This window comes from Chelonoidis abingdonii, chromosome 1, assembly GCF_003597395.2.
Source record: "Chelonoidis abingdonii isolate Lonesome George chromosome 1, CheloAbing_2.0, whole genome shotgun sequence".
Lineage (NCBI taxonomy): Eukaryota > Metazoa > Chordata > Testudines > Testudinidae > Chelonoidis > Chelonoidis abingdonii.
In genome coordinates this window covers 162,834,455-162,851,155 of record NC_133769.1, presented here as the reverse complement: position 1 = coordinate 162,851,155, position 16,701 = coordinate 162,834,455, and the positions used below count along the sequence as shown (strand labels likewise).

Here is a 16,701-nt window from a genome sequence, read left to right as displayed (position 1 = left end):
ACGTGCTTCTGAATGCAGGAGAGTTCTACAGCCCCAGAAGCACAGGTTGCTGTCTTTTGACGCGGTCCTGTTTCCTGAGCATCAATATGAAGTTGGCTAAGTAGGTGAGGAGATTGAGAATTGAAAATGTAAAGTTCTCCCCCACTTTCTATTGAAAGGGACACAGAGCAAATGTGATTTAAGAACCATGCTTTCATAATCAGAAATCTGCAAGAGTAGTCTTAATAAAGCAATAGTTGTTAAAGCTGAGCATTTTAAATATAACTTCCAAATACGTTCTGCATTTGTGGAAGCCTTAAGATATAATAGTAATATAAGAAAAATCAAGAGTCTGTGTGTATGTATATATGGATAGCTACATATTCATGCTTGTGTGTTACCTTTTTTGTACCTTTAACTTGCTGTTACTCTTGCAAACTCCTGCAATTTGCGTAAGCAGGACGACGGTGTCTTTTTAAAATGTCTTTAATACACAAATATTTAATGATTTTTCTTGTAAATTGTTCTTATGTTATTACTTCATTTCATGATGTTTGATTCCATTGATCTATATGGATCATGGCTGATACAGTTTCCAGCTTCTTTAGAGACCATTAATGGCACTCTTCTTTCACATCCGTGAACTCCTTATGCCTTCTTTCCCACTTTTTTTGAGTTCTTTTCAGCAAGGAAAATGGACTTTGAGACTGGTTGTTTATTTTATGGATATGGGTTTAAGTGTCAGGATCCTTTCTCTTTTTCTTACCCCTCTTGAGAATACCTGAGAGCACTTGAATAGGTCAAAGTGTGAATTTTATTGGTGGATGAGGAAATCTGGCTCAATTTCTCAACAATGAAATGAAAAACCTAGCACTGAACTTCTATAAAGGAGGTATCTGAGCACATTTCTAAGATTCCCCTCACCCTTCCTGAGAGTAATAGCGTTGTGTATTCATAAGAATAACCATACTGTCTCATATCAGTGGTCTGCCTAATCCAGTATCTTGTCTCTGGCAGCAGTCTACAAGATAATAGTAATTTACAGTCTAGGTAGTTCTCTCCATCTGTAAAACTCAGTGTTTTACAAAAGTGTGTAAGCTTCATGGGGAAACTGAGGCACATCTTTTACACAACTTACCCAAGGTCATGAGAGAGTCACTGGCACAGCTGTGGAAAGAACCCAGATCTCCTAAGTTTTAGTCTAGTGCCCTATCCTTTAGATCTTGAGGGGGAGGCAGACGGTTCTTCTGTTCTAAGAATGTCCAAGAAAACATTCATGACAAGTGAAGAAACACTGAAGTGTGGCCAGTAATACGTTAGTTGCATTTTAAACTGTTTAAATTACTTTTCAAAACGTTGTGTGCATATGATTTATTTGTAGCTGAGGGATAATGGTATATGGGGTCTTTACAGAGCATGGGGCAGACAGGGTACAATGTTTAAAAGTGCCTAAGTCACTTAAACCTAAATCAGACAATGAGACTTCAGCTCCTAAATCCCTTTTTGACAAATGTGATGAGGAGTTTAACTATACAAGCACACTGAGGAAAATTAGTCTGAGTTAACTGAAGGTGTGAATTAAAATGGATTAATTCAATTACTTTAAACCGCTGTTCAGACACTTTTATTCAGAATTAGTGACCTTCATTGAGTTCAGTTTAGGTCACTTTGGAAATGAATGAAGCTACACTGAATTAAGATCATGGTAATTCTGAATGTCACTTAAGCACTTTTGAAAAAAATGTACCCAAGGTGCTCGTCTTGATCTGTGTTTGTATTCTAGGTATTATTTATTTGTATTGCAGTGTCACCTGGAGATCCACATCAGGCTCAGAGCCCTGTGTTGCTAGGTGCTGTATGAACATATTAAAGGGACAGTTCTGCTCTGAAGAGCTTGTGATTAAATACAGTGTGATTGTTATCAATAGTTTGCACAAGTATTACTTTGTCTGTGACTGATTACCATCACCAGATGATGGGGCTAAGTACACAGTGTGTTGTGGATGCTACCAGAAATAAATACTTATAAACAATAGAGACTGAGAATGCACAGTAAATTGGCTTTGAGGAGCTATTTGAAAGAGGAGGGATGTGTTTTATTGCACTGGGATAAGGAAGCATTTCAGGGATATGAGGGCAACATGTTAAGAAGGCACAGGGATGAGTGAGAGTAAGGAAATGGCTTGGTCAGAGCCGGTGGAACCATTTAGGCGACTTAGGCGGTCGCCTAGGGCGCTGGCATTTGGGGGGCACCGTTTTCTTCGGCAGCGACCGCAGTGGCCAGATCTTCGGCCGCCGTGGTTGCCACCAGCATTTAGGCGGAGGGAGCTGGGGCAGGGAAGCACAGGGAGGGCTGCCTGCAGCAGGTAAGGATGGGGGGCGGCAAGCAGGGGAACTCCCCGCCCCAGCTCACCCCTGCCTCACCTCCTCCCTGAGCATGCGATGGCTGCTTCATTTCTCCCACCTCCCAGGCTTGCGGCGCCAATCAGCTTAGGCGCCGCAAGCTGGGAGGCGGAGAAGTGAAGTGGCCACAGCATGTTCGGGGTGCTCTGGGCGAAGCAGGGTAAGCTGTGTGGGGGGGGGGTGCCTCAGGGCGGAGGTTGGGGGGTGGAAGCTGCTGCAAGGGGGGCACCTCAGGCGGGGGGGAGCTGCTGAGCGGTGGGGGGGCATGCCTCAGGGCAGGGGCGTTGGGGTGGGGGAGGGTGCAATGTGGAATTTTCGTCTAGGGCGCAAAACATCCTTGCACCGGCCCTGACCTTGGTATTTATGGTCAGACTTATGAAACCATTTTCTGCCACCACCTCTGTGTTTACAGTGGTCACACCTCTATGCCCAGAAGCAGTTGAAGGATTTGGGGATTTTCAAATCACTCCTTCAAACAAGCTTTTGGCTGTGCATGCTCAAACCTATTACTAGAAAGAAATAGCAGTAGTATTATTTTGTACAGTGATAGTGTGCTGATCCAGCAAAGAGTCCTGTGGCACCTTATAGACTAACAGACGTATTGGAGCATGAGCTTTCATGGGTGAATACCCACTTCGTCGGATGCATGTGACATGCTCCAATACGTCTGTTAGTCTATAAGGTGCTACAGGACTCTCTGCTGCTTTTACAGATCCAGACTAACACGGCTACCCCTCTGATACTTGTGTTGATTCATTGGATCTGCTACCCTAACCTGTGCTAATCTTTCATAAAGTGACACTTGCCTGATTTTGTTGTTGGCAATTTCTATTAGATTAGACTGTAAACTCTTTGAAGGGACTGTCTCCTATGCTGTGTTTCCACAGTGCCTCATACAGGAAGGCTTAGATCCTGATTGGGATCCTGAGTACTTCCTAGAATGTAAGCAAATTAGGGAAGGTAGCTTGCCTGCTTTATGTTCTCTAGAATGCCCAGTTCGACGTAGGTGATCTAATAGAACTAACACAACCGTGTATGTGTGTGAAATACGAATTTAAAAGGGATAGTTGTCCAAATAAGCTGTATGGTTTGTGTACTATGGTAAATTCTAGTGTGTCATAGGCTTTTACTGCTTACTCCTCGCATCTCCCCTGTGAGGTTGGTAAGTGTGATCATCCTCATTTTGCAGATGGGGAAATTGAGGCCTGGGGACAAGTGTCTTGATAAAGGCCACCAAGGTAGTCTGTTTAGAGCTGGGATTTAAATGTAGCAGTCCCTTGTCCTTAGTCACTGACTAGAACTAGACAATTCCCCCTTTCAAGCTGCTGAACTGTCTTTACTTGTGACCAAAGATCAGTGAAGAAGCCGGCTGAGCTGCAGGCAATTTGGCTTGGAGGGAATTTGAGATACCCCCCTGTCATCAGTGGCAGCCTGAATGATGAGGCTCGAGTTAAGGGACTGTGACTTTATAGGTTTCATGAGCCCCAAAGGCCAGCTCTGGGCAGCTGTTTGGGAGTTGGGGTGGAGGGTGGAATGGGAGTAACCCCTGTGATATTAAGTTAAAACTAGTTGCGAGTTTTCAGCTCTAGTGATCAGTTTATATTGGGTTATGTTATCAAACCTGTATTGGCTAGAAGATTAGCTATTTTAAAATGGAAGCTGTGGGTCTCCTTTATATTTCTAAGGAGGGCTACCAAGTGGAGTGGGATCTAAAATGTGTGCTGTTAGGCAAGAAGCTTTCTTAGAAAATAACAGGAATGGATACAGGTATATCTGGGGTCAAATAATCTGTTTGTGAACAGCTAGAAGAAGTAACTCTTCACTGCATTTTTTGACCAACAATGTGCTTTGTCTTTGCAGAGACTGACCAAACACGAGTTCTGGCAACTGGTACAACAGAGCTATGGCTCTGAGCTGGGCCTGAACAGTGAGGAGATGGAAAGCTTTTACTCCTCCTCTGAAGACAATGGACAATCTAGGTAAGAAGGTACTACAGATGCTTAACTTTTATGGAAATAGAAAACTGTTTCCGCAACTATGTCTTAAAATCCTCCTTCAAAATTGCCTCCATTACTGGCACTAATCTGTATGCATTGTAGCAGCCTTTAGCAAAGGGGCTAAAGTACTGACTAGGCATAAAGATTCGATTGCCTTCACTCTATTGTAGGTTGAGCAGAACTGAGACCCCTTAGTGTGGAGAAGTATGAGGAAGCTCGTGTTTCCATAGCTTTTCCTGGTTCTGTTCAGGTAAAGGAATCTAGGAATTGTGTGTCATATTTTGAAAAAATCCCATACTTGTATTACTAATGCCACTTTTAGATTGGGGATTCTCAATCTTTCCCCATGCTAGAATATAGTCAGGCCTATTATCCTAGTAAGCAGTATGGATATTGCTGAGGGATTATGACCTTCTGCTACCTTTTCATGAACCCCAGGTTGAGACCCTCTGTCTTAGATTATTAAAATTGAAACACTTAAAACTGCTGCTTTATTTTTCACCATTTTACAGTTAAATTATTATTTTATTTTTGGCCAGTGAAAGTGGATTTATCAGTGTCTTTCTGGTTCTGATACAGTTTCTTTGACTCCTTCAAATGACCTTGAGCAAAATTGTTAATTTTCAGCTTTACTCTTTAAACAATGTGGTTTTAATTTTCTACATGCCCTTAGATGGGCACGTTTTATAAAAGTGAACAAAAATTAATGAATGCACTAACAGTTAGTGCTGTTGTGTTTTGAATGGAAATGCTGAGGAAATGTGTATATCCCAAAAAAAGCCTCTGCCTGTTTTTTTTTAATGTTTCCTAGTATAATCTTCAAAATATGTTTACATAGGATGCTAGAGGGATGGGTGTAAGAAGAATGCCTATTGTAATAATCATTAAAAGGACAAAACTTTTCAATTTGAGGCCTAAGATACTTTTATCTCCCTGCCATCCACAACATTAACTTTCTCCCTTGGTTCACCATAATCTTGATTATTAACTTTCCAGACACACTGCTAAGCCAGGGTTTTCTCCCAGGCACTTGGGGACAGGGTAGTTTGATGGGTTAATGGACTGGATGTGGGATGACTGAGCTGGCAGTCTTATGTGGCAATTCAATTAATGGTTTGTAGTGCATGTTTTTAAATTCAATAAATCTCCAAAAGTATGAGTTTGGTGCCATAAATGCTAAGAAATTAAATTAACGCCATCTTTATTATCTTTTTGCTTTGAACAGATCCAGCATTTGTGATGATTCTGGAGACAGAGATGAAAAATTACCCAAAGCAATCCGTGAAATTCATGAACCCATCATTCAGATAGTAGAGGCAGAGCCATTCCATGGAAACACACTGCCAGGAGTAAGTATTTAGAAAGCTTCTCTTACTGTGATTAACAAATACAAATGTGTAAATCATACATCCGAGAGAGAGAGTGTGTGTGTGTGTGTGTGTATACTCCTTCTCCTACCTATGAAGGATGTGAAGATGAGAACAGTTTAGAAGATTTTAGCATCTGGAGGTGAATGGGTTAAGGTCAGTTATTCATCTTTCAGTGTTTTAAGACTTTTGCCCTGCTGGCTGCTAGCATTCACATGAAATGGATGGTTTGTAGTTCTGATCACTTTTGAATTTTTTACTTAAATAATACATTATTATTATTGGCAGTGTGATCAAGTGGATAGGGAACTGGGTCAGGAGTGAGGAGCTCCTGGCTTCCCATTCCCTGTTCAGACATTGACTCACCATGTGACTTCAGACAAGTCACTGCAACTCTTTGTGACTCCGTTTCTCTATCTATGAAGAGGATAATTATATTTATCCATTTTTATAGAGCACTTTAAGATCTACAAATGAAAAGTGCTTCATAAAACCTATTATTGTCTTTTTTCCATTTCTATGTTCAGACCCACTCGCCTGATATTTTTGTTCCAGATTAGAATCTCCTCATGCTTCCCTATAATTGTTGTAGGCATAAGGATTTGTTAAAAGAACTGATCTTACACGGAGGATGGGACTACTGGGGGAACAGGCTGACCTAGAGATTGGAGCGTGTGGGATAAGTAGACCTACTTAGGCTTTAGGTAAGACAAGGTGTGTGTGTATAGGCTTTGTAGTTTTAGCTCTTTTCTCAGAATGCTGTTCCTATGGATAAGTCATACTTTAAAAGAAACTGTTCCGAGTCACTGCATTGTACTGGTCACAGCTCACAAAGGAAAGTCTCTTACACTGCTAAATGCATTTGGGCCTGCTGAGGAATCATGTATGGTGAACCGGTGCTGTAGCCTAGGGTGGGAGAACCATGGAATTCCACCCTGAGAGGAGTGGAGGTGCAAGGCCTGTCATTTGAAAGCGTGTGCTCAATGGAGACCTAACAGAGGGGCAAGTTATAGCTAACCCTGTAACAATGAAAGTGTCTTTGAAAATCTCACCCAGTAGTGCCATTTTGATGAATAGAGGCTCCAATCCTATGCACAGGCTCAATTTGCTGAAGTATATTTCTTAGCATCCGAGCTCATGGAAGTTTGAGAGAGATGAATCTGGGGTATTTGATTATTTCATAACTTACAAAGTGTATGAAAGTTACATTTAGGTATACATTTTGTGTGGCATTTGCTAGAGTAGTTGAGTGACAGAATGCAGATGTTTCAGGATTACAGAAGGAACAGAGAGTTTCAGTAGCTATTAAAGTATTGCTGCCATAAAATGTCTGACTAAATCCATGAAAACTCATTATGTAGTTTAGAGCTGACCTGCAAAAGGGAAAAACTGACTCATTCCCTTTTTGCCGCTTTTTGATGTATAAAGGAGGACTGAACCTTTTTCCCAAAAGAAAATTAAAAAAATAAAGGGCTGAAGAATTCTTCTTGTTTTTCATATGAGAAATTCAGCTCTTGTCTGCTCCTGAAGAACCTATGGAGAGCTAGTAGGGTTTTGACATCATGGGAACTAATGTGATGTGATATATTTATGGTGTGTATTTTAGATCCTGTTACACATTTGCGTCATCCGTGGAGATCTCAGAAAGATGAGACGCTGACAATCATGGTTGTTTTCATAGATGTTAAGAAAAGAAGGGTCCTCTGTGATCATCAAGTCTGGCCTCTAGCGTAACCCAGATAGAAGCATTTCTCCCAGTTACCCCTGTACTGAGCCCAGTAACTTCTGGGAGGAGGAAAAATATTGCATACCTTATTTATTCTTTCTAAAGAAGAAAAACAAGGGAAAAGCACAGCTTTGCAGGCCACCTTTAATGCTGCCTGCCCTCCCTCCCCCCTTTGCAGGGCACCTTTAATGCTGTTTAAATGCAGCAAATATTTGCCACGTTGTGCTTTTGAATAGAGTGGTTTTGCTCCCACTATTCTTCAAAGTGGTATTTCCAGTTACATTAATAAATCCATTCAGCGCATGTCTTCTGAACCTACATGCATCCTGCAGACAAGTCACAATGATGTGAGTTTACTCAGTAATAAATATTTCAGTAGCCATAAGGAAATAGGCCATCAGCATACAGCATGACGGCTCCTTGATCCTGACCGTGAGAGTGGTGTGGAAAGTATAGCCTGGTTCTAGTAAGCCCTGTGACAAAAGATTCAAGGAAGAATGAAGAGTATTGCAACTTCATCACCATTTATGACAAATCCCACTTGAGTTTTTGGGGGGAGGGAGGGCGGGCAGTGTCAGACCCCTGCAAAGAGGACTTGCCAGGGTCTTGAACAGCCATCTCTGCATTCAAGTCTGTCTTCAGTTATACTATGATTAACCTTTAGTGATGCATTTTAATACTTTCATAGTTGATATAATGTAATCTCAAGAACATTTCAAGGGCTTTTGTATCCCAGAGTTAAAGTTTGTTTCTGCTTGACAAACTAGGAATTTGTTTTTATTAATTCTCTAATTTTTAAAAAAGAAAGTGTGCAGCTTTTGTGTGCACCATCAGTCATGGTTTTCTTTTAAAGCACAGTGTATCTAACAATATACACCAGTCTGTTGCCTAATATTCCCTGCCACCAGAAATTGGTGCACAGCCATCAAGACACATGGTGCTGTTCTCCTTGACAAAAATTGCATGCGCTGAGCCCCATTATTAGACTCTACTAAGCACTAGTAGCACCAAGAAAGTCTTAGGAAGAGGTTTGCCAAGCTTGGTGCCAAATCTGAGATTTCAAAGAGATGTATGACACCTCGTCCCTCGCTGTACATTTTGAGCTCCTCTTGAGGACGCATGGAACCACTAGACTGTGTGTGCCTCCTACTGCTTTTTTATTTTAGAAGCAGTTTTATTATTTTTTTAGTTTAATATTTCTCTTTAGCCCTTGTCTTAGATGTGTTATGGCTGAAAGGTAACAGAAATCTGGGTTTATAATGCCTATGTCATGCATGCATAAAAAAAATCTCTGATGGGCCAGTAAGTCTTGGGAAGGGCTTTCTTCTCAGAATTGTCATGCTTAACCCATCGCCTTTCCTGCAATACTACTGCTTAGTTAGTTATTCCCCCTCCCCTTTCTAAGTGTAGTATCTTGCATTTTTCTTTATTGAATTTCATTAGGTGTGCAGTTGCTTGCTTGAATTTCTAGAATAGTCTGCCCCCCCAATGTCATAGTTAGGGTTCAGACTTAAGTCATTATAAGTCAGTCAGTCAATAGGATTGATGGGGATAATTCACACCTCTGAGTGTCTCAAATGGTGCTGCATCATTCCATTCTTGAAAGGTTACCTTCACAGCAATAGTGGCTAGGAACTGATTTCAGCTGCAAGCTTCCCTTTGGCAGAATCTGCCTTGGAGCTATATCAATAGATGAGGGAGGCTGGATCCAGAGAAGGAATTTCACAGTCCAGTGTTAGAGGCACTACTTGCCCCAGGTAAGTGGTAAATAGAATTTGGACAGCTAGCTTGTTTACACTTGTCAGTTGTAACTCTTTTTTTTTTCTAACTAAGGTTGTATATAAAGTGTTTGTCTATGAAGGTTATTACAGTCAGTTATACCATTTGCTGATGGCTCTTCCCATAGGGGTCTGAGCAGGAGGAATCCCAAAATGAGAAACAGAACAAGAGGAGCCCTCTGTTGCCTTCAGAAAATAAACCAGTTAAGCTAGAGAGATGCAGGCTCCTAGCACAGTCCCTGGAGCCGATCGAGAATGAGAATCTTCTGGAGAAGAGCAGTGCCTCAGATACCGAGGAAGAAGGTAAATAGCTGTGTGATGGAGTAGGGGCTGTCTGTGTGGGGAATGGGAGAGCAGGGGATGTCTTTAGGTGAGGGACAGGATCTTTAAGCCTGTAACCTGAGCCAGGCAGGGGGGAGGGGGTGAGCACCTTTGCAGAGGAAACGGGACAAAAGGAATCGCCCGACGGGAGGAGGGGCAGGTCAGTTTGGGTTTTGGGGCTGTGTGGGCAGAATTCAGGGTATCCTAGCTGGGATCCAAGCACCCTGAAAACCCAGAAGGACTCGATGGAGGGGTCCTGACTGTGCCTGCAAGCTCTGCTGTAACCTGTGTTCCTGTTGTCCAATAAACCTTCTGTTTTACTGGCTGGCTAAAAATCACTGTGGGGACCAGGAAGAGGGGTGCAGGGCCGGACTCCCCCACACTCTGTGACAAGCTGCTCGTTTAGAAATCCAACTGAGAGCTGTAACATGACTGTAATCTGGATCTCAAAGTACACTACAGCCCCCTGGGAGGCCATTACAGGTCAGAGCTGCTTGAACATTTTCTGACAAAACTTGGTTTCATCAGAAAATGTAGCGTTTGACAAAACTGTATCTTTTTACAGCAATTCATCTTCCAAAATGTTTTACAAATGACAAATGGGGGGTGAGGGAGAGAGAACCACACCATTTTGAAAGTTTTAAAGTTTTGAAATTGTGGGGATTTCCCCACTTTTTGGCTTTTCCCAACAAGAAAGTGCGTGGGAGGGAAAGCGTTTCCCCACATTTTTGAAACTTGTCCAGTGGGAACATTTTCACAAGGGGAGTTTTCTCTCTGATTTTCACAGAAAACAATGCCTGTTTTCCATCCAATTCTAGTAATTATCCCAATTGTACGGATGGGGGCTGGGAGGGAGGGGAAAGGAACTGAGTCAGAGAGCAGGGAGAGATTTGTCCATGATCACACAATGCATCTGTGACAGTCAGGAACGTAACCCAGATCACCTGGGTCCTAGTCCATTGTTTTTACTATTAGACCATGTTTCCTCTTGAAGGCTTTTCATCTTCAAAGCTCATAACAAGTATTTAAGAAAGAGATGGAAACAAAGAGGAAAAACTTTACAAAATGTTTGACTGAGCTTTCTGTTTCAGAATAACAGATGAATGTTAAGTTTCAGAGTAGTAGCCATGTTAGTCTGTATCCGCAAAAAGAACAGGAGTACTTGTGGCACCTTAGAGACTAACAAATTTATTTCAGCATCACTCCCCAAAAGATCATGTGCAGCACTATGAATTTACATTTGCATTACACATGTACAAATCTTACATGGTGTTGTGTAATAGCTTACCCCCTTTATAGTTTGTGTGCTGTATAAATAATTTACATGCATTTCTCCATCACAAATATATTTGCCTATAGCAGTGGAAAGTTGCAGGATCTATCATTTTCGAGTCCTTCTGCAGTTTTCCTGTTTGTCCTAGAGCCTTAGGTTTTTATAGTATCTCTTTTTTTTTTTTTTTTTTTTCCATTTTGGAAATGCTTATAATGTAATCAGTTGACCCTTTGTCCTATTCACCCAGCTGGGCAGAAAATTTACGCAACATTAAAAGAGCAGCAACAAAGATAGGCTCTATCTTAATGGTAACTTTAAAGACTAGTTGACACTATTTGACTTCTAATGTAACCTATTCATACTGGAGCACCTGTATGAGCAGTGCCCGTCCGACCTGAGGCTGTGGTTGAGGGACCAGAAAGCCGGAGAACCCGCAGCACGCAGGCCAACTGCCGACCAATTTGTGGACAGTCGGGCAGGGGATGGCAGGGAGGAGTCTCAAAGGAGCAGGCCTGCCCCAACGCAGAGAGAGAGTCATCATGGACCTCCCAGCGGGGCCTATGGAGAACCCCCCAAAAGGGGAACATCCAGCGTCAGGTCCCTCCGACCCACTCAAGGGGACCCACGAGACATGGGCTGCTATCACTGTGGCCAACGAGGCCACATACGGGCCCAGTGCCCCGAAGCTCAGGACAGACCAAGCAGACCCAACCCGCAGAGGGTGGACTGGGTAAAAACCCAATCGGAGAGGGGCTACCCTCCCGGGAAAGGGGGGCTGGGAACATACCACCTGGGAAGGAGGGGGAGGTCCCCAGGTCAGCTCCTCTGGGGGCTGGATGCTCCAGCCTCCGGTTTTTGGTTTACCGGTGGCGCGGGGCTGCCCCTCCGGGAGAGTGCCTTGTGTCCCTGGAGGTAGATGGGAGGAGGTCACTGGGTACTGGGACACGGGCGCAGAGGTGATGCTTGCCCGGCCCGAGGTGGTGGGCTCAGATCGGATGGTGCCCGACACCTACCTGACCCTGATGGCGTGGGGCGGGACCCCATTCAAGGTGCCTGTGGCGAGAGTACATCTGAAGTGGGAGGCCAAGGAGGGCCCCAAGGACGTGGGGTACACCCACATTTGCCCACAGACGTGTTAATGGGAGGGACCTTGAGGACTGGCCTAGTAGCACTCAGAGTGCCCTGGTCGTGACTCGTAGTCAGAGTCGGCAAAGGGCACTGCACCCCGACAACGGGGAAGGTACTCGGCCCGAGGTGCAGGACCCTAACCTGGGGGGGGGGAACGCCCAGGGGCACGGCTCAGAGAGGCTGCGGCCTCAGACCCAGCCAGCAAGAGAGAAGCCGGTCCCATCCCTGTCCCAGCTGCTGAGTTCCAGGCCGAGTTGCAGAAAGATCCCTCCTTGCGGAAGCCCAGGACCGGGCTGACCTTAGTGCGGAACAGACCCTGAGGAGAGGTTGCAAGGAGAGGTTCCTGTGGAGAAGGGTTCCTGTACCGAGAATGGGCTCCCCCAGGGAGGTAGAGTCATGGGGGATCAGGAGGCAGCTGGTGGTTCCCCAGAAGTTTCGCCACAAAGCTGCTGTACCTGGCCCATGACATCCCTCTCGCAGGGCACCAGGGAATCCGGCGCACCAGGCAGAGGCTGCTACAGAACTTTTACTGGCCTGGGGTCTTTACCCATGTCCGACAGTACTGCCAATCCTGTGACCCCTGCCAGAGGGTGGGGAAGGCCCGGGACAAGGGGAAAGCGGCCTTGAGGCCTTTACCCATCATAGAAGAACCTTTCAGAAGGTGGCCATGGACATAGTGGACCTCTCAGCAAGATGACCCGGTCGGGGAAGAAATACATCCTGGTGGTGTGGATTTTGCACTCGCTACCCCGAGGCAGTGGCCTTGTCCTCTATCGAAGCAGACACAGTGGCAGATGCGCTGCTGACAATTTTCAGCCGGGTGGGTTCCCCAAGGAGTCTTAACGGATCAGGGGTCCAACTTCATGTCGGCCCTGCTCCGGTCCTTATGGCAGAAATGTGGGGTCCAGCACAACTGGGCCTCAGCGTATCACCCCCAGTCCAACGGGCTGGTGGAAAGGTTCAACGGGACGCTGAAGATGATGCTAAAAAACATTATGAACCAGCAACCCGCAGATTGGGACAAGTATCTCACCGCTGTTCGCGTACAGGAGGTACCCAGGAACTACCGGATTTGCCCTTTGAACTTTGTTGGAAGGTGGGTAGGAAAGCCCCTAGACCTAATGAGGGAACGAATGGGAGGGAAGGCCACTCCGAGGAGAATCAGTTGTGGAGTATGTCCTGACCTCCGGGAGACTGGCCGAGCTCATGGGGCCTGGCCAGGGAGAATTGGCCCGAGCCAGAGGAAGCAGAAGGTCTGGTAGACGCACGGCCCGGCCCGTGCCTTTGCCAGCGGGGATCAGGTTGGTCTGCATCCCCGTGAGAAAACAAACCCAGGCCGCCTGGGAAAGGGCCCTTCAAGGTATCAAGCAACTGAATGAGGTAAATATGGTGGAGCTGTCAACTGGGCACATCACCGTCGGGTACCATGTGAACATGATGAAGCCATACTAAAGGGGAAATGTGTATTAGCCGTGTGTGGCACTGGAGGGGCAAGGAGAGACCCTTTAGTGGATCTATTCCCTGGGACAAAGCTGGTTCCCCTGGAGGCGATTCCCTCTTGATCAGTGAACCGCCCCAGCACGCTGAATCAGAGCGGTGCTGCATCTGATACCGACAGCTGTTTCAACCAGCTGGCACACTAATTTGACTGTCCAGGGTGGAGACCGGGTCACATCCCCCTATAAGATGCTCCCTTTATCGGGTCACTGGTAAAACTGCCCAGGACTTGAAAGAGAGAGTCAGGGAATGCTGGCTTGGGGGTGATCAGCAGTTCCAGCCCTGGGACCTCGCCTGGTGCTGGTCGCCAAGAAGGATGGGTCAATCCGGTTCTGTGTGACTATCGAAAGCTCAATGCCATCACCGTATCTGATGTCTACCCCATGCACCAGGCCTGACGAGCTCCTAGACAGCTGGAGTGTGCGTACCTCACCACCATGGATCTTACCAAGGGCTACTGGCAAGTGCCGCTGGACGCAGATGCCAGGCTGAAATCGCCTTATCACCCTCTGGGGCTCTACGAGTTTTCTGACCCTGCCCTTGCCTCAAGGGAACGCCGGCCACCTTCAGCGCCTGGTGGATCAGCTATGAGGGATGGAGAGTTTTGCCGTGGCGTTTGCGGACATCTGCGTCTTCAGCAGACCTGGGAGGGACCACGTGTCCCGGTTAAACAAGTCCTGGACCGACTCCAAAAGGCTGGGTAACCGTAAAGGCTAGAGTGCAAAGTGGGGAGGCTGAAGTATCTTACCTGGGCCATCAGGTGGGGAGCGCTGCTGAGCTGGAACCAGCCAGTGAGAGGTGACAGAGAGGCTGCTCCCCAAACCAAAAAGCAGGTCCCAGGCCTCTTATGGGATGGCGGGGTACTATCGAAGGTTCGTGCCCCTTTGTGCCGTAGCTGCCCATCACGAACTGTGCAAAAAAGGGAAGCCAGACAAGGTGATCTGGACCGAGCGTGCCAGGGCTTCCGGGCGCTGAAGGAGGCTCTGGTTAGGCCCAGTTCTGGCGACCCGATTTGGACAAACCTTATATGGTGTTCACCAACGCTCCGACACGGGACTGGGGCGTGTTAATGCAGGAGGATGAAAAGGGGGAGAGACACCCATCGTGTTACCTGAGCAGAAGCTGCTACCCGGAGCAAACTACGCGGCCATCGAGAAGGAATGCCTGGCCATGGGTGTGGGCCCTTAAAAGCTAGAAGCCATATCTTTGGCGACACTTCACCGTGTACACCGACCACTTCTCCCCTGACCGGCTGACCAGATGAAAGGAGCCACGCCAGCTCCTGAGGTGGAGCCTGCTCCGCAGGACTATGACATGGAACGTGGTCCATGTGAAGGGAAGTGCCAACCTGATAGCGGATGCGTTTGTCCGGAGAGGGGGCCCTGAACTTCCCCAGGTTCACTGGCAGATGACCCCGCTCAGTTCATTCTGAGGGGGAGAGATGTGATGGAGTGGGGTTGTCGGTGTGGGCATGGGAGAGCAGGGGATGTCTTAGGTGAGGACAGGACTTAACCTGTTAACCTGAGTCAGGCGGGGGGGGGGGTGAATACCTTGCAGAGGAAACGGGACAAAGGAATCGGCTGGTGGAGGTGGGGCAGGTCAGTTTGGGTTTGGGGCTGTGTGGGCAGAATCGGGTATCCTAGCTGGATCCAGCAGCCTGAAAACCCAGAAGGAACTCGATGGAGGGGTCCTGACTGTGCCTGCAAGCTCTGCTGTAACCGTGTTCTGTTGTCCAATAAACCTTCTGTTTTAATGCTGCTAAAATTCACTGTGGGGACCAGGAAGAGGGGTGCAGGGCCGGACTCCCCCACACTCTGTGACAAGCTGCTCGTTTAGAAATCCAACTGAGAGCTGTAACATGACTGTAATCTGGATCTCAAAGTACACTACAGCCCCCTGGGAGGCCATTACAGGTCAGAGCTGCTTGAACATTTTCTGACAAAACTTGGTTTCATCAGAAAATGTAGCGTTTGACAAAACTGTATCTTTTTACAGCAATTCATCTTCCAAAATGTTTTACAAATGACAAATGGGGGGTGAGGGAGAGAGAACCACACCATTTTGAAAGTTTTAAAGTTTTGAAATTGTGGGGATTTCCCCACTTTTTGGCTTTTCCCAACAAGAAAGTGCGTGGGAGGGAAAGCGTTTCCCCACATTTTTGAAACTTGTCCAGTGGGAACATTTTCACAAGGGGAGTTTTCTCTCTGATTTTCACAGAAAACAATGCCTGTTTTCCATCCAATTCTAGTAATTATCCCAATTGTACGGATGGGGGCTGGGAGGGAGGGGAAAGGAACTGAGTCAGAGAGCAGGGAGAGATTTGTCCATGATCACACAATGCATCTGTGACAGTCAGGAACGTAACCCAGATCACCTGGGTCCTAGTCCATTGTTTTTACTATTAGACCATGTTTCCTCTTGAAGGCTTTTCATCTTCAAAGCTCATAACAAGTATTTAAGAAAGAGATGGAAACAAAGAGGAAAAACTTTACAAAATGTTTGACTGAGCTTTCTGTTTCAGAATAACAGATGAATGTTAAGTTTCAGAGTAGTAGCCATGTTAGTCTGTATCCGCAAAAAGAACAGGAGTACTTGTGGCACCTTAGAGACTAACAAATTTATTTCAGCATCACTCCCCAAAAGATCATGTGCAGCACTATGAATTTACATTTGCATTACACATGTACAAATCTTACATGGTGTTGTGTAATAGCTTACCCCCTTTATAGTTTGTGTGCTGTATAAATAATTTACATGCATTTCTCCATCACAAATATATTTGCCTATAGCAGTGGAAAGTTGCAGGATCTATCATTTTCGAGTCCTTCTGCAGTTTTCCTGTTTGTCCTAGAGCCTTAGGTTTTTATAGTATCTCTTTTTTTTTTTTTTTTTTTTCCATTTTGGAAATGCTTATAATGTAATCAGTTGACCCTTTGTCCTATTCACCCAGCTGGGCAGAAAATTTACGCAACATTAAAAGAGCAGCAACAAAGATAGGCTCTATCTTAATGGTAACTTTAAAGACTAGTTGACACTATTTGACTTCTAATGTTAAGCAAATAAAATCTGATGAACTCAAGTAGATTCAAGGCCTTTCGTTCAAGAAAGAAAAACTCCTATTCATGCTTCTTGTCCTCCTGTTTTTCTAGGGTGAGCTCTTTGTTTGTTCTTGAAAGCAGGACTTTCTGGTCCCATTGCATAAACTAGAAAGAGATTAAGGTTTACTCTATTC

At 45.5% G+C, this 16,701-nt stretch overlaps 1 protein-coding gene across 7 annotated transcripts in view; it reads left to right on the top strand.

Moving 5' to 3' along the window:
- The window catches only part of GRAMD1C (GRAM domain containing 1C), an 86,237-nt gene that overhangs the window by 50,131 nt on the left and 19,405 nt on the right, over positions 1-16,701 (top strand). For all 7 annotated transcript variants that reach the window (XM_075072163.1, XM_075072156.1, XM_075072151.1 and 4 more), the window contains 3 exons: positions 4,243-4,361; positions 5,605-5,728; positions 9,379-9,553. In XM_075072163.1, the coding sequence (XP_074928264.1) occupies positions 4,243-4,361; positions 5,605-5,728; positions 9,379-9,553 (418 nt within the window). The remainder of the gene's footprint in view (positions 1-4,242; positions 4,362-5,604; positions 5,729-9,378; positions 9,554-16,701) is intronic.